At 37.0% G+C, this 18480-nt stretch overlaps 1 protein-coding gene across 1 annotated transcript; it reads left to right on the top strand.

Moving 5' to 3' along the window:
* Positions 1–3874: 3874 nt before the first annotated feature.
* On the top strand, positions 3875–15293 carry txndc12.S (thioredoxin domain containing 12 (endoplasmic reticulum) S homeolog; the record flags this gene model as incomplete). Its single annotated transcript, NM_001087287.1, is given in 8 exon segments — positions 3875–4088; positions 6431–6491; positions 8204–8256; positions 9165–9238; positions 9985–10054; positions 10469–10552; positions 13180–14743; positions 15065–15293. Coding segments are annotated over 7 exon segments (507 nt in total).
* Between the last annotated feature and the right edge of the window lie 3187 nt (positions 15294–18480).

The raw sequence follows: 18480 nt of genomic DNA, 5'->3' as shown, positions 1-18480 counted from the left end.
AATAGGCCAAATGTTTAGCAGCTGGGGTTGCCACCTTTTCTGCAAAAAAATACCAGCCTTCCTATATATTTATCTTTTTTCCCTATTAATAACATTGGGATCAACCATCATTTTTACCGGCCAGGTGGCAACCCTATTAGCAGAGTACAGCAAAGGAATTCCAACGGCACACAGGACTGTGAGAAATCTTCAAAAATGTATTTCAATGCGGAGTGCGATGCAACGTTTCGGGGAGTAAAACCCCTTTGTCAAGCCCCTTTTCTTAGCAGCACAGGGGCCCACTGACACCTGAGCCCACCGGGAGTTTTCCTGGTATCCCGGTGGGCCAGTCCAACACTAGTTTCATTGGCTGCCCGTGTCCCTCAGTGAGGATAGAGCATACCCTCCTCCTTATTTGTGTATATAAAGATTTAAAGTTTTACAATGTAAAGTGTATAATTTTATTTCTGAACGTGCATAGATGCTGTGTGATCAAATGCACCGAAACTGGCGGGCGGTCATTGATGGCCATTATGATAGCCAGCTCATAGAAGACCATGCTCATATCACATGATGCTTTACTGTATTAACATAAAAAACAAATGTAGTTTTGTGTGTGTTGGTGTCTGGATGTATATTGTATTTATCTTTCCACCTATATCTCTCTCTTACTATTATCCAGTGTCGGACTGGGATGCCAGGGGCCCTCCAGAAAACCTTAGACCGTGGTCCCACTTTCCAAACTATTATTCCTCCTCTCCTCACTCTACCTCTTTATTCTCCTATTCTTTTATCTCTGCATACTATACTCTATTCTTCCATTATTATGCCTCTTTTTCCCATAAATAAATAGGGAATGATCATGAAATAAACCAAATGGTTAGAGGCAAGAGGGCCCACTGACATCTGGGCCCACCAGGAGTTTTCCAGGTATCCCGGTGGGCCAGTCCGACATTGTATATATCTCTAAATATATACATTCACATTGTTGGTCTATTTTTCTTTATATCCCATTACACCTAGGTAAAGGGCTGTTTGCTATTTATATATAAAATATCATGCAATACCAAACTCACAGGTCCTTAGTGGTGAACAACATAATACATTTATTGAACCGATGTTTGTCTGAGTTTGGGTTTTGCCCTTTTCTGTTTAAATACCACTAGGGAGACTGCATAGGTACACAGCCACAAGTGTGCACCACACAGAGGGTTGAAATTATAAAATGGCATATTCAAGGTTAAAGTGATGTACAAAGAGTAACGCTAAATAACCCACCACCTGAAAAAGATGCCAAAAAGTCTGTTAGTTGCCAGACATTGTATTAAACACTCATAAGTAAACAAACGTGAAAGTGGATGCCTGGAGCAAAATAGTATCATTCTTGCCTTACTGAGCGTGTCAAAACACCCAAAATAATATTGTTATCATAGTATCTAAACAAAATGAACATTAAAGTGGTTGTTCACCTTCCAAACACTTTTTCAGTTCAGTTATTTTAAGATTGTTCACCATAAACAAAGACAAAGTAAGACTTTTTTCAACTACATTCCATCTTTTATCTTTTGCCATTCTATAGTGTCTTCGTCTGGCAGCTCAGTGATCAGGAGAATTCTGAACGGTTACAATTTGCTACATTTAGTTGATACATTTATCAGTAGCATCTATGGACTATTAGCAACTACTGTATTTTATCAATTCGAACAGCTGCCTTTAATGAAACTCAAGGATTCTGCTTAGCAGGACCAAAGATAACAAATGTACCAACTAAATGTATCAATTAAGAACAGTTAAAGAGTCCCCCCCCCGAGCTGCTTTAGAAGGTGAAAAATTAAATTTTACACTTCTACACATAAAGTATGTCATCAGTGTCGGACTGGCCCACCGGGATACCAGGAAAACTCCGGGTGGGCCCAGGTGTCAGTGGGCCCTCCTGCTTCTAAACATTTGGCCTATTTCATGGTCATTGTCTATTTCTATGAGAATAAAGAGGCTAAATGGATGGAATAATAGGTTATAGCATGTAAAGAAAAGAGAATAGGAGAATAGAGGTTGAGTGAGGAGAGGAAGAAAATAATACTTAGAGTGGGCCCCTGGTGTCCCAGTCCGACACTATATGTCATAAATTTAGAAACACATCCTGTTTCACAAACAGGTTTTTATATATCTTGATAGTTTTAACATGTCAGCATATCTCTTGCTGCAAAAATCAGTTATGATGTTTGGTAATTTGACGTTCCAAAGTACTAAATCAATACAGCAATAGCCTTGCAGCACTGTTAGATAAGTGAAGTTAAGAATACTTCTATTTGTAGTCAGAATATTTAACTGTTCCTTTTACTCATATGAACCAGATGAATAAGATGTATTTGGTGGGGGTTTAGTTGAAGGATACAAAGCACCGCTCGCTCACCCTGGCCTTGTGTAATGAACACCTGGTGCACAGGTGATAGAGGGATCGGATAGTTGAAGGCAATTGCCCTGAGCACCCTGCTCAATATCAAACAGTATCAGTTGTGTGCAGAGAAAAAAAGAAATATAACATCACTGGGCATCACCAGCAGCTCTTCTTATTGGAGAAGGAAGTGCTACTGTAAGACAACATAAGGCAAGATGGGAGCTGTCAGTACTTCATATCAGAGCTTCAGAGAAGTCTGCAAGATATTTTACTTGTTGTTGTACTCTACATCTTCCAGATTCTGGGTTGTATCAGTCAGCAAGAGCTGCAGGTTGTTTTATGAATAATAAACCCTGCCATGATACCCACAAGCCCAATAGTGACTTTGTAATCTTACAGCAGCCCTCTGGCATTTGCCAATCTGGGCCAGCTTCAACTAACCCTAGGGTTGCCACCTTTTCTGGAAAAAAATACCGGCCTATATATTCATCTTTTTTCCCTATTGATAAAATTGGGATCAACCATAATTTTTACCTGCCAGGCCGGTAAAGTACTGGCCAGGTGGCAACCCTAACCCTAAGTCCTAAATATTTTATCAAACCTTTCACTTTAAACATAGTTATGAATTAAGGAGTCAAAATTCCTGGCTGTAATTGGCCATTATTTCCAATAACAACAAGTAGTTTGTTGACATCTATGTGTGCTTAGGGTTCCCAGGGCCGGATTTACATAGCGGGCGCCCCTAGGCCCACTGTCGTCCGTTGCCCGTCCCCTCCCTTTTATTTGCTCAAATTTTCATCATCGGGACCGAAGCAATGGGGATTGGTGCACAGGAAATTTAAAAAAAGAAAAAAAACGTAAATATTACAAAATATTTTATCTCCTGTTTAAAAAGATTGGGGATTGGCGCACAGGAAATTTAAAAAAACTATTGTATCTCCTGTACATCCCCAGTGTTACTGAACCAATGTGGGTGTGGTTGGGCAGCATGCCGTCCCCTAAAATCCTGCCGCCCTAGGCCTGGGTGGCCTCTCCACAAATCCAGGCCTGAGGGTTCCCTAAAGCTAGAAAGTTGTTTTGTAAAGAGCACGGTCAGGATAAATTTAATTTTGGGCAGCTGAGCCCCATTCTACTTAGTTGGCAGGCAGTGGACACATAACCACAGTTCCATATGGAGAGGGTTTTTTTATGGTTATCCTAGCCTGCAAATTAAAGACCTCATAGTTTCAGCGCTGCGAAATATGTTGTTATTAATATCAGCCATAAGCTCGGAAATAGTCATTTGGTGTAAGAGAGCAATCCTAATGCTTATACTACTCTTTAAAATGCCATCAGAACATATATCATATGACTTGCTCTCCTACAGTAACATTAATGTCCTCTAGTCTAAGCTACGCCTGTCACTGTCTGCCAATCACTATGACCTTCCTCGATTCCGAGCTCCCGCCCTCCCAGAATTCTTATTTCCTGTAAGAAGAAGCGACTCTTCCTATGACTGGAGTGCTTTGTCACGTGGTATAATCTATCTGTCTGAGCGATAGGAACTATACGTCCATGAAGTGCAAGTTGTTCACTTAAATCGCCGGTTTTCTGTCTTACATACTCGAGTTATTGTTGAACATGCGGTACCTTAATGCAGCTGGGCTGGCTGTGCTCTCTATATGCTTTCTATTTCTTGCCCCGGTGTTTGCCGATACAGGACTCGGTCGAGGTAACTCTCTCTTTGTGTTGATTTATACATGGGCTTGAGTTGATCTGGGAAAGCTCTAGGAATTAGTATAGTGACTTTGTTAGAGGGAAAACTCGTGTAAGATTGCAGAGAGTGTCTAGTCCACAGTACAATTGTTTCACAGCTATTAGTATGTGTTTCTGGGAGCCTTGTGTGTTGCAGATGACGGTGATATGTGGGTGATCAGTAAATATATCATTATTTAAGATTACTATTGTGTAACCTGCAGTATAACGCATAACTTGTTTTGTTCACAAAATATAAATTTTCTTAAGATTTTCAGGCGCACCTCCTAAAAACTTAAGGAAATGCAGGGCTACCGTTTTTGAGCTTTGCATCCCTCTTATGCTGCTAATGTTCTGGGTTTCTTTAAGGAACACGATGTACACAAAATGCATTTAGATTGCTGGTGCTGCATATATTTTACCCCACCCCACTGTGTGTCCTTTTTTTAAGAATAAAAAATCTTCCAGCAACATTTTCCTTCCCATTTACCTGCTAATTCTTAGTAAGTTTCTGATCTACATTAATTATGCCATTATTATTTAGAAGTATAACTGCTATTGAAAATAGTATTTGATGGTCCCATTCTATTCTTTGTTCTGGTGGTTCTGACTTTAGCAGCAATGTTATCAGAAACTAGCTGGTTAACATATCTGTGAAGAATGCAGGGCTGACTTCTTCTGCTACATTGAGGTATGTAAGAAAATACTGGCACTCAAGAGGCAGTTGCAAGCATGGACATTCCTTTGCGTTTTATAAGCAGAAAATGCGACGTTTCGGGGTCAGGCCCCTTTATCAAGCGATAAAGGGGCCTGACCCCGAAACGTTGCATTTTCTGCTAATAAAACGCAAGGGACTGTCCCTGCTTGCACCTGCCTTTTGAGTGCCAGTGATTTCTTACCTACTTGCAGTTGGAGGATCCCTTTGTCACCGTGCACCGGGCAATCAACACGTAGGCCAGGGAGTGCAGGAGGAGCTTCTATTCGATTCTGCTACATTGAAACAGAACTAGCAGTACATAACAGGACAGAAACATACTGCCTCTAAGTGAAAGCTAGACTAAAGGAAATATAGGTGAACACATTGAGTTGCCCTGCACTGATAAAACTGGCGTGTTTGCTTCAGAAACTCATCAGTAGTTTATACAAATGCGCTGCTGTGTAGCCATGGGGGCAGCCATTCAAATCTGAAAAAGGAGAAAAGGCACAGAAAACACAGCAGATAACAGATAAGCTCTGTAGTATACGATGGGATTCTTCTGAGTTTATCTATTTACTGTGTATACTGTTCTTGAATGGCTGCCCCATGGCTACACAGCAGCTTGTTTATATAAACTATAGTTGTGTTTCTGAAGCAATCACTCCCGTTTTACCAGTGCAGGGCAACGCTACATTATATTTTCATTCCTTTAAAACACTTATTTTTTTTGATGTTACTATTCATTTAAGAAGCATTCAAGGTTAAATAGTTACCAAAAATAAGCAGCATTGCCATTGTAAATATATCCAGACAATGGCTTCTACAGCAGACACACTGTACAATAGAAGAAAGAAATGGCAGCATATTGAGCACCATTACATAGTTGCTGCTTTTTCTGTTTCTGGCTAATGTGATTATGTCTGCCAAACCAGGAAATATGAAAGTTTCCAGTGACGTCTTATTTATAAGTCATTTTTCTTAAATGATCTTTGCCAAAGGGATTAAAAGCTGATTGTAATTGCTCACAAAAATGTTTGATTTTATGGTTTGAGAAAACTGTCTATATCGTAATTGTTTTAATGTCACATAACTATGCCCTTTTTTTATGCATAAGAGAGAGAGAGAGAGCAATGATACTCATCCACAGATGTGTTGTATGTGTGGCTTTGCAGTGTCTCTTGCTCACACCTGATTTGTCAACCCATTGACTGAAACCACCAGACTCGGATTTCACCTTTAAATTATTTGATAATCCTAAGGATTCACTTACTTTTGCCATATGCAGATATTTTATAAGGTCATTTTTTTTTTCAATAAATACATTTCTTTTGCAAAGCAGATTGTAGCTTTTTGGGCTTCATTACTCACAAGAGTGCACACCTTTTCAAGCAATGAGTTAATTAATATTTCATATAACCGATCTTAAATTCAATACACAGGTTAGAAAGACACTGTATGCCAATGCTAATTGAAGGGGAAGCACTGATTCTCTGTATGGTCGGAAGTATATAGTTCGCAGGTAGTGTAATATATCACACCTAGGCATACTGCCGGATTCTAATTATGGTGTCCCAACACTTTTTGCTGCACATCTCATTCATATTTTTTTTATACTGTGGCAGGATTTGGGGATCATATCCATTGGAGAACCCTGGAAGATGGGAAGAAGGAAGCCACTTCTAGGTAAGTTTTCTGATAAATTCTGAAAGTTATTTAAAAGGAGATCCTCAAAATGTTCCCTTAAAAGGGTTGTTCACCTAACAATCCAAACACTTTTTTTTTTACGTTCAGTTGTTTTCAGATTGTTCCCCAGAAATAAATTCTTTTTTCATTTACTTTCCATTTTTTTACAGTCTTTCCAAAATCTAATTTTAAAGTTTAATGTCCTTGTGTCTGGTGTTTGAGTCTGGCAGTTCAGTAATTCAGATGCAGATTCTGAACTGTTACAATTTTGCAACATTTAGTTGATACATTGCTCAGCAGCATCTCTGGAGTATTAGCAACTATTGTATCAATTCTAACAGCAGCCTTTAATGAAACTCAGGAATTCTGCTTGTCAGGGACAACTAAATGTATCAATTTAGACCAGTTTATAGTGTCTGCAACCCCCCAGTTCCCAGAAATGCATTAGAAGGTGAAAAATGGTCAGACTTAGAAGATAGAAAGAATTTGGAAAAAGTCTTTAAACAATCTGAAACCAACTGAACTGAAAAAAGTGTTGGAAGGTAAACTACCCCTTTAAGCCTCATTTCCTAAAGGGGTTGTTCACCTTTAAATGAACTTTTAATATGATGTAAAGAGTAATATTCTGAGGCAATTTGCAATTGGTTTTCATTTGTTTTTTGAGTTATTTAGCTTTTTACTCAGCAGCTCTCCAGTTTGCAGTTTCAGCAGTCTGGTTGCTAGGGTCCAAATTACCCTAGCAACCATGCATTGCTTTGAATAAGAGACTGTAATATGAATAGGAGAGGCCTCAATAGAAACATGAGTAATAAAAAGTAGCAATGACAAACAAATGCGCTGTACGGCTACAAATTCATTTTTTAGATGGGGTCAGTGACCCCCATTTGAAAGATGGATAGAGGCTGAATAATTTAAAAAATTGTAAAAAATAAATAATGAAGACCAATCGAAAAGTTGCTTAAAATGGTCCATTCTATAACATACTAAACATTAACACCGCCTTAAAGGAAAGTGTTTTGAAGGAATGACAATTTAATGTACTGTTGCATTGTGCTGGTAAAACTGGTGTATTTGCTTCAGAAACACAACCATAGTTTATATCAGGGGTGCCCAAAAGGTAGATCAGTATCTACCAGTAGACCTTTAGCTGGTAATCGGTAGATCTCAAGACAAACCGCTTGTCTAAATCACCCTCCTATTTCATGCTTTTCATTCAGATATTTATGATGTTACGGTTACACAGAAATAGTTGTTTTTTAAATATAGCAATATAAATTCTCACAAATCAATATAATATTTAAGTAATATTTTCCATGTCACGGAATGCTAACAATGCTTTTTATGGATGTAGATCATAATGGGTCAACATCACTAAAAGTAGACCCCGCATAAGTAAAGTATGAGCACTCCTGGTTTATATTAACAAGCTGCTATGTAGCCAAGGGGGCAGCCATTCAAGCACAGTACATAGTAGATAACAGATGCGTTCCAAAGAATTCCATTGTATTCTACAGAGTTTATCGGTTATCTGCTGTGTATCCTGTGCCTTTTTTCCCTTTTCAGCTTTGAATGGCTGCCCCCATGGCTACACAGCAACTTGTTTATATAAACTATAGTAGTGTTTCTGAAGCAAACACACCAGTTATAACAGTATAGCACAACAGTACATTATGGTTTCATTACTTTATATATGATTTTTGTTTGTTTTTCAGTGGCTTACCTCTTATGCTAGTGATCCACAAGACATGGTGCGGAGCCTGCAAAGGTACTTGAATTAAATAAAGTAAAGTAAAAAGTATTTCTGTTTCACCATTGCTACTTGGAATGACTTTATTAGAATGTCATGGTAGCTAAGATACAACATTTTTTTATTTAAGTAACCTAGCCAATATCACAGTACTACGATAATATTTTGAAAATCAAGTCTTTGTACAGCCAGAAAATAGCATTGGCTTATAAGATTGCATCTCTGCAGAGGACTGTGTTAAATGACATTTGCCTGTACCTGTACTTGGTACTCTCAAGTCGGGATTGTCTCTAATAAAAAAAAAATACAGATTACTAAATTGTACAGTGACTGGAATACCTGGAAGCAGGCAAGAGGGCTGGCTGTTCACTGCACAAAAGTAACCCTTTTTTTTCTTTTTTTTTCTCAAACAAGTGCTACTTCTCCCAATGATTTTTAGTTTTATTCTCCTTTAAATTACAGGTGTAAAGGTGTTGTTCTTTGTTTAATTAACTTAGTATGATGCAGAGACTAATTTTGCAAAAATGCGCAGTTTGTCTTTGTTATTGTTTTTGGACTATTTTCTTTTTTGTTGAACAGCTCTCCATTATGGAATTTAAGCAAGTTAACCAAGAAACAATGCAGTAATTAGAAAGAAAGACTAAAATATGATTAAGAGTTGGACTGAATAGATAAGTAAAAAGTAACACAATTTTAGCCTTACAGAGATATAGTTTTTTGCCTGCCTGGGTCAGTGACCCCCTTTTGAAAGTGTCGGAAGAAAGTTTTTGAATTACATACCATCATATGAAAAGTCAACTCAAATGGGAACCACCCCTTCAATGTTAGCCTAAGACGCTGGTTTATTTGTAGAGATGATAAATATAGATTCTAGATGTTCAGAGAAATAACATTGTTGTATGATCTCTGGTTTGTATTATTTACAGCATTAAAGCCAAAATTTGCAGAGAGCAAGGAGATTTCAGAACTGTCACATAATTTTGTGATGGTTAACTTGGAGGTGAGAGAGTTTTTTTATATGTTTTTTAGTTATTTTTAAGTCATGCCTGTGGCATACAGATATGCACTGTAATTCCTGGCATCTTCAGCCAGCAGCTGCAAATTGGGTTAACACTTAACCAATTATATCCACTGTGTATTAGGGCAATGACAGATTGGGAACTGTCACCTGTAAGAATTGTCACATCAAACTACATAAAAATATCTGCACCTCCAGATCCATTTGAAATGCATCATGTAAATCACTTTACATGTGTAAAATTCATAAATAGATGAAAATTGTGGAAAAAGTACAGTTTAGTACCGTTACTTGGGATTGTTGCATGTAAAGTATGTTATATGCAGCAATTCTACTGGCTTCGGAGGGGCAGGTATTTTTGGTTGATTCCTCCAGATGACGACAAAGCACTCCCCCCGTCTGCCACTGTCTTTACTGTGTGTATTATGGTGCTCCTTAGGTCATACTACATTTTCTCTGTTCGGCCATTAAAGGGGTTGTTCACCTTCAAAAACTTTTTTTTAGTTCAGTTGGTTTCAGATAGTTCTCCAGAATTTTACCAACCACTTTCTATTACTGACCTTTTTTCTAATATTGAAGTGTAAAGTTTAATTTTGTGGAAGGTGAACATCTCTCATTTCATTCTGAAATTACATACCATGTATGCACAAATTCACTGAAATTGTCACCAACTCGTACTCATTTTACTGGAAAGATTTATTTACTAATGCAACGTTATTTTCACCTAGGATGAAGAGGAGCCAAAAGATGAATCTTTAAGCCCAGATGGTGGCTACATCCCTAGAATACTCTTCCTTGGTAAACAATGTTTTAAATCTTCTAGTTTATGTATGAACTGAATGCAAATGGTTTCCTTTGCACTTACCTAGAGGTATTTACACAGCTCTTCAAATGTATGTATCATTATAAGCTATTTATTAAATGTCCATATCCAATGCAAACTTGATAATTTGCGTACAGGAGTAAAGAAGGCACAGTTTATTGCAATTTTGCATATTGTACTCTGATACTAAAGGTGTCCCTCCGTTTGTGTGTGTGTATTGTTCTTACTGAAGTAGGCTCGTTTTATGATCACTTTGACCATTTTAGATGTTGGCTTATGATTGACATGCTGCACTTGCACTTCATGGTTTCTCATTTAAGCCATTGCTGGATCATGTAATATTACATGTTGCTGTGCAAGTAAGAGTCTCTTTACATTGTTTATTGCAGATCCCTCTGGTAAAGTTCATCCTGAGATTATAAACTCCAAAGGAAACCCAAGTTATAAGTATTTCTACAACACTGCTGAACAAGGTATGTGCACATTGCTGGCACTTACTGTAACTCTCTCTTCTGAATTGACTTTTTCTTATGCTGTTAATTTTCATCATCATTCATTAGGCCTGAAATATATTACTGATAAGAAGGGGCTTGTCTGTCTCTTGCTGTCTGTGTTTATAAACAAATATTGTTTTTTTTGGTAATCTATCCACCATCACAAAAAAAAAAGAGAGAGCATTTACTCCCATCAATTAGTAGAAGCATTATATTACTATTTACTACTTAGTGAAATGCTGATACAGATTAATGCAATGACCCCGTTTAGCAGAACGCAGTCAAAAGTATTTTGCCTTAGTATAATATGGCTAATCGCAGAAGAGCTAAACAATTTGTTCTACTGTAACTTTAAGCTATTTGTGACAAATGCTGATTAGATACTGAAACTTAAATCTATGGCTTGAACATTGGATTAAAATGAACTGATGAAAGGACAACCCTGTTAACCCTAGTTAAGACCTAGAGAAATAGAACTTGTTGGATGGGTTCTGCCATTTGAGAAGGTTAGTTAATTAAGAGTTCTAGACTGTAAACTGTTCTTCCCATTATAGGGTCGGGTGTACGCCGAGAAAACTTACGTCAAATTTACACAAGCAGAAAATAAAATTGTTCAGGAGAACTCCAAATCTAGATGCAAAAAAGATTTTAAGTAGCCCTTTTTTCAAGCCTTAATTAAAGGACAAGGAAAGGTTGATATTAAAGGACAGATTTATCAAGGGGCGAAGTGAATTCAAGGGAATTTTCGAGTAAAAAAATTCAAAATTCAAAATAATTTTTTGGATACTTCGACCATCGAATAGGATCCTACAACTTTGAATTTACTTCGACTTGATTCAAAGTAAATATTCGACCGTTCGATAATCGAAGTACTGTCTGTTAAAAAATAAAAATTGGACTTCAATACTTCGCCAAATTAAACCTGCCGAAGTGCTATGTTAGCCTATGGGGACCTTCTAATGCAAGTTTTTTGTAGTCAAAGTAAAATCGTTCGATCGATCGCTGAAATCATTCGAATCGTTCGATTTTACTTCGACCGCAAAATGGTCAAATTCGGTAAAAAAACTTAGACTTCGATATTCGAAGTCAAAGTATAGCCGAATGGTCGAATTTTAGAAGTATATTTAACTTCGAAATTCAACCTTTTGATAAATCTGCCCCTAAGTGTAATGCATTTTAACTGCATGTTCATAAATTTTTCAGAGAATTCTGAAACTCTGCTTTTACTATCAGTGCTTTCATTTGCTCTGTATGCTGCTCTTTTCAAAAAATTCACAAAATTCTTTGCATTCTATCCTCACACTACCTGAGGCATTTTCCCTTCTAAGGGTTAGTTCAAACGAGGAGATTCGGGGAGATTTTGTCGCTGCGTGTGCATTAGCACAGGCGACTTTTCATTATAGCCTATGGGAAAACACGCTGAGGCAGTTCAGGGAGATTTTCGCGACGAGACGATTAGTCTCCAGGAGACAAAATCTCCTCGTGTGAACTAACACTACGTGCAGCCGCATTCCACTTATGATCGCTGCTTTGCTTCTTTGATTGACATCGCTCACGGTTGGAGGAATTTTCATGCATGAGCAACTGGTTACCCTGGTGTTGCCATATGATAAATGGAACAAAGACATTTAGGAGTGTAGATTTTAACTCTTCAAATGCCTGTAACACTGAATTAACTTAGCGACTCGGTACACTATGTTGTGAACTTTTATTTCTGCAAAGATTATTGGGTAAGCTTTCGTTCTCCTTCAAGGCTTAGTAAAAGGATAATTAGAGCCCTGTGGCACTTCATATTCTGCCAATTGTGATTATTCCAAAAATCCTTAATATGTATAGTGAAAATAGCTACTGCCTATTCATCAGAGCCAGCCTTGCCTCAAGCATAATACATAAGGAGAAATTTATTGTATAGGGGGGCTCTGCTGGGAAAGATAATCTAAATATCACTTCCTCCTGCCACACTGTTTCTAAAATCAAGGGTGGTACCAAGTCTAAAATGAAACCTTGCTTGCATTGTATGATGCTGTGCTATACTTATTTACTGCATTTTAAAGCACTGCGTATCTCGTATCTTGACAGCGCTATATAAATAAATGATGATGATGATTTTCAGAACTGGACTTTTTTATTGGCTTTATTTGGTTGAGGTTGTATATTGCCATATTGCTGATGTGATCACTAGATAAAGTATTTATTTTTATTAGCACCCGTGCACTTGTTCAGTTTATATAGTGAATAAAGTAACCCCTATTGTAAAATATAAGGATATTAAAAGTCACAGAGGAGTCCCATGACTGAAGGCCTCCGGCTTTTATACAGGTCATGGTACTCCGAGGTTACTTCTAATATCTTCATATTTTCCAAAAAGGGGTACTTTATTTATTATAACACACACGTTTTAGTGAGTCATGTGACAAATTATATCACTACTCCCCATTTATAACTGATGACATCACTAGTCACCATTTATAAGGATATTCATGGCTTTTGTGTATTATAAGTAGTTTTCAGACACATTGTATGCTTATTAGCTGGGCCTTTAGTCATGTATTTTTTGCTAAGCTCTATGCATTCTGCCTCATTACATCTCTTTGCTTGTTTTATAGTGACTGAGGCAATGAAGGAAGCCCAAGAGAAGCTCACGGGAGACTCCTTTATGAAACATATAGATGAGCTGTAACCCTGGTATCTTACCTGATAATTATAATGAGCCACTCTGTGACTAAACCAGAGTTACATACCTGACTGGGAATATAATACCAGCACATTTTTTCATACTGTAATGGACCTGCACTGCAATGCACAGGAGCCATATGAGGCTGATCTACGTCACGCTCACCAGATTCTCTTTTACAGATTCTCTTACTCTTGAATATCTTGGCAATGTAGCATCAAAGCCCCACTTTTATCTTGTTTGCCAAGAGCCCTTCTAAAACGCTGGTTTGATATAAAAGGGAAATCAATTTTTAAAAAATATCTTCTGATGTACGTGTGGTTTTTTTTTTTTTTTAAACAGTATGAATGACTGCATAATTATGCTACAGATATAAGGCAAGAGGTTATCTTGGCAGCTTACTGTAGAAAGTGCCTTTCCCATAAAACCAGGGTAAAAATTGTGCAAGCTCCACTGTAAAGGGGCAAGAACTATTCTTCTGTGCAGTATGCTTCTTTGGTTCTCTTTTATCAATATAAAAGTTCTCAGGCCACATATTATTGCTTAAAGTAAAAGTGTTACTTTACTATATTTTACAGATGTGGGGGGTACAGGAGACTAAAAATACATTTAAATACAGTCCACAGGTTTACACTACACTGACCTGATTCTTTATAAAGACTTTGTCCCCCTGTTAGCCGTTAAATATAAATTATACATATACAAGGTCTGCTGACCCTAAGGGATTTGTATTCTCTGTTAATTACTTACAGTCTTAAATTTCAAAGGGGATGTTCACCTTTAAATTAACTTTTCATATGCAGTAGAGAGCTTTGTACTGAGATACTTTGCAATTGGTTTTCATTTTTTATTATTATTTAGCTTTTTATTCAACAGATCTCCAGTTAGCAATTTCAGCAATCTGGTTTCTAGGGCCCAATTTACCCTAGCAACCATGCATTGATTTGAACAAGAGACTGGAATATGAATAGGAGAGGCCTTGAATAGAAAGATGACTAATCAAAAGTAGCAATAACAATAAATGTGTAGCCTTACAGAGCATTTATTTTTAGAAGGGGTCAGTGACCCCCTATTTGAAAGCTGAAAAGAGACAGAAGAAGAAGAAGGTAAATAAGTCAAAAGCGATAACAAATAAATAAATAATGAAGACCAATTGCAAAGTTGCTTGGAATTCGTCATATTATGACCTACTAAAAGTTAGCTTAAAGGTAAACCACCCCTTTAAAGTGAATGTTACAGCATATTTATAACTTTACTGTGAATTTGATAACTGCCCTTGGTGGTATTAAGAACCAGATTAGTATAACTACCTTTAGTGTTTTGAATGATTTTGGTCTCTCTCATCCTTCAGCTTTTAATATTAATACTGGCACTGCATAGCACAGTGTTTTTCTGGTTGGAGTTTTAAAGGGGAAAACACATTTTTGTAATGAGAATCCTGTTTTTAGTAAATAACCCCCTGAAATTAAAAACAAAACGTGTTTATGTATATCTATAAATACAACACACACTCTGGGGAAAAAAAGCACAGGTTTCATAGCAGATAACAGATAAAACACTATTGTATTCTACAGGGCTTACCTGTTATGTGCTATGTAATCTTTACCTTTTCTCCTTTTTTTCCAGGTTGAATGGCTGTTCCCATGGTTGCACAACATCTTATTTATATAAACTATAGCAAACAAGCAGCTTTTACCAGTACATGATAACCATATATTATATGCTCAACCACAGGGGAGCGCAGGTCTAGACTCAATTCTTCTTTAATGGGGCGTCCTCTCAAAGACCCATGTAAGTGCCGAACACAGGTGGAACAGAACATGTTGCGTTTGGCACTTACTGTAAATGCGTCAAGAATTGCCTGTGTCCTATTTTAAACATTTAAACTTTTGGTTGTTTTCCCAAAAGCTCTGAAAAATAAATATCTGTACATTTGAATAAGAAAAGTCACATAAATGTGATGTGTTGATGATTCAATGTAAATGCAAATTTTTTTTGTAATAAAACTATATTTTAAGTGGTCAAAAATAAAGTATATTACCCTGACAGATTTTTCAAAATTGGGATTAATCTTGATCACAAATGATTTAATCAGCCATTGTGTGTAAGGAACAGCAGCACACTCTTTAAATTGTGAATGTATGCTTTTTTATTATGATAGCATCTTATCCGACGTTTCAATCCCACTTGGGGACCTTTTCATCCTTGATGTATGTATATACACTACTCTAGTCTACTACTCTACACTGCACTACTCTATTTCTGGAAGTGGTCTGAAAGAAGGGGTTGCATACCAATACGGATAGGAGGCTGGTTGAAAGTAGTTATAAATATAAATTAGACCATTTTCTACTTTTTAGATATTTTCTTCATTTATATCTCTCCCACCTCCATGGAATCTTGCTTTATATTTTTTGTGAGACTTGATTCACCTTTTTGCATTAACTTAGATTCATATTAATATATTAAAAGGATTCAGTGACTACAGATGACCACATGCACACAAATCGTATATATATATATATATATATATATATATATATATATATATATATATATATATATATATATATATATATATATATATATTATCAATAAATATTTTGGATTTGGCCCCTCGAATCCTTCGCAAAGATTCGGCCGAATACCGAAAAGAATCTGAATCATTTTTAATTCTTTGTTTTGTGACAAAAATCACGTGATTTCCCTCCCCGCCCCTAATTTGCATTGCAAAAATTGCTCAAACATGTTTATGTTCCCTTTAAACATAAATACTTGTTTCTTGGTTCCTCCTGTACTTTTACTTATAACTTAGGAAAAATCTAGTTGCCTGGAAACCTACCTTATAAATCCAAGTGACCTGTGTGCATAAGGTCTCCGGTAAGAGGCTTCCCGCCAATAGAAGTTATTGCTCATCCCTTTCTTCTGCAATGGTAATGAAAACATGAAATAATTATTTGTGCTGTTAGAGAAATAGTTCAAGAAAGTTGTGTAAAAAAAAATTAGGCCATTGTTATATTGTTTAGGGCAGAACACATAAACGAAAATAAATTTCCTCGACAGGAAGTAGAATAATAAAAACTCCGTCCGAATGCAAAAAAACACAAAAAAAGTAAAAAAAATTTTTTACTATAAAATCTGAATTGATAGATTTATTATACCTGAGGTTGCAAAAAGTGCAAATCAAATATTCTGACTTTTTGGGCGTCATATCCGGAAATTTTGGCACGAAATCAGAAAAAGCCACGGTTTTTCCCCACCCGTTTTTTTAGTGATAAATAAGGGTAAATCGTGGATTCTAGTTTGGTTGGAGTTTTATTTAAAATATCCGAAAAATTCAGATTTTGATAACCCCCTTAAAGTTCTTTTCTAACATTGAGAGTTATTTTACATTTGGTAAATTGCTCTGAAAAATAGTTAAAACATGCACCACAGAATTTAATTAGGACCTAGTTCTCTAGCTTTCAGGCCATCAGTGTAACAAACCTACCTCTCGGGCGTGCAATTATTCATTGCAGAAGGCCAATCATTTCATTTAAATGCCCCCAAAACCACTATTTCTATTAGGGATGCACCGAATCCAGGATTCAGTCGGGATTCAGCCTTTTTCAGCAGGATTCAGATTTGGCCGAATCCTTCTGAAGGCCTAACCGAATCCTAATTTGCATATGCAAATTAGGGGTGGGAAGGAAATTGCGTGACTTTTTGTCACAAAACAAGGAAGTAAAAAATGTTTTCCCCTAATTTGCATATGCAAATTAGGATTCGGTATTCGGCCGAATCTTTCGTGAAGAATTGGGGGGTTCGGCCGAATCCAAAAAATTGGATTCGGTGCATCCCTCTACCTAATCATCATTGTCTGCATTGGGGTAGGGGACCTTGACATCCATGTTGATGTCTATTTGTAATAGTTCTGTCTGCGTGGGAAATACATATAATTGAATATGCAGCTGGGTAGATGAATACAGAATGTGATGTATCATTGACATTTATCAGTCTGTGAGGGGGGAGGCAACAACAATGATACTATTGCAATTCTGATCTATTACTAATGCACTCTAACTTACTGTTCTACAGCTATCAAGAAATAATAACTCCCAAGAACATGAATTATTAAGCTATGGACAGGGACCAAAAGTGGTCAGTAGTGGCTAGGTCACCATAAATAGTGAAAATTCTGGTGCAGCCATGGCCCCCTAGTTCTGACACCTATGACTTCTTTAATGAACTAAAAGGGGACAGCACCTGCTGTGTTTACAGCATAATTCACATCCCCACTTTCCCTGCACTTAGAATATGTGTTGAATGTGTCATCTGCTAAAATTAGCCTTTAACTAACATATAATTACAGCTGTTTTATATAAAGAGGAAAATAATTTCAAATCATTCTCTAAGCATAGCCAAGTGAGGGGGGAAATGGACCAGGCAAAAAAGTGCACTTAGAAATTCAGTCAGTTATTTCTTCTCCTGAAATCTGTATTCCAAGCATGTCTAGACTGTCAACAATTCTTTAAAAAGGCAGTTTAGACAAAACAAACAGAAAATGCGTCTGTGCGCAGAAATTAACAACATTTGGTTGACAATATTTTATTATTCTTAATGTTATGTTTTTATGGCAAATGGACACACTTACAAGATAGGAGATATAGTCTATTATTCTTTTGTAAGTTTTTTATTTATGCATTTAAAACAAAATAGGAATTGCTAAGTCAAGCTATAGTTGGTCTGCAGCATGTCAAGACAGGAGCAACAAATAAGGCAGTTATAGGCACACAGTATAAAGTATCACATTCATTTCACATTAATTCCACCGTAGAATCTGCTTCAGGTGACCGGCCCGAGTCCTGACGACCAATGATTTTTTTAACTTGTAAGGGGGGAGGGGGGGCTGGCTACCAGTGATTTTTTTTTTTTAAACCCTTGTGCACACAGACATACTAGTAGATGGGTAGAAAAGGGACATGCCTGGTGCTTATTCTGTGACTGGGGTATTAGCAGTGAGCAAGGATACTTTGAGTGACTTGCTAACGCTGGGGGGGGGGGGTCAAGGGGAAAAGAGGTTTGACCTGATTCACGCGCAATAGATTATATGGTTGCTTTGAGTTGAAGTTTAACCAAATGCATTAGTTCTCACCCTTCCATTTGCATACTGCCTCTATAGATTCCACTGCTTATCTATTGTAATAAATCTGGCATCTGCCTTTTCTCAGACCCCATTACATAGTCCTACATT

This window comes from Xenopus laevis, chromosome 4S (assembly GCF_017654675.1).
Source record: "Xenopus laevis strain J_2021 chromosome 4S, Xenopus_laevis_v10.1, whole genome shotgun sequence".
NCBI classification, from domain to species: domain Eukaryota; kingdom Metazoa; phylum Chordata; class Amphibia; order Anura; family Pipidae; genus Xenopus; species Xenopus laevis.
The sequence above is the reverse complement of the archived record's forward strand: the minus strand, read 5'-3'. Positions and strand labels throughout refer to the sequence as shown.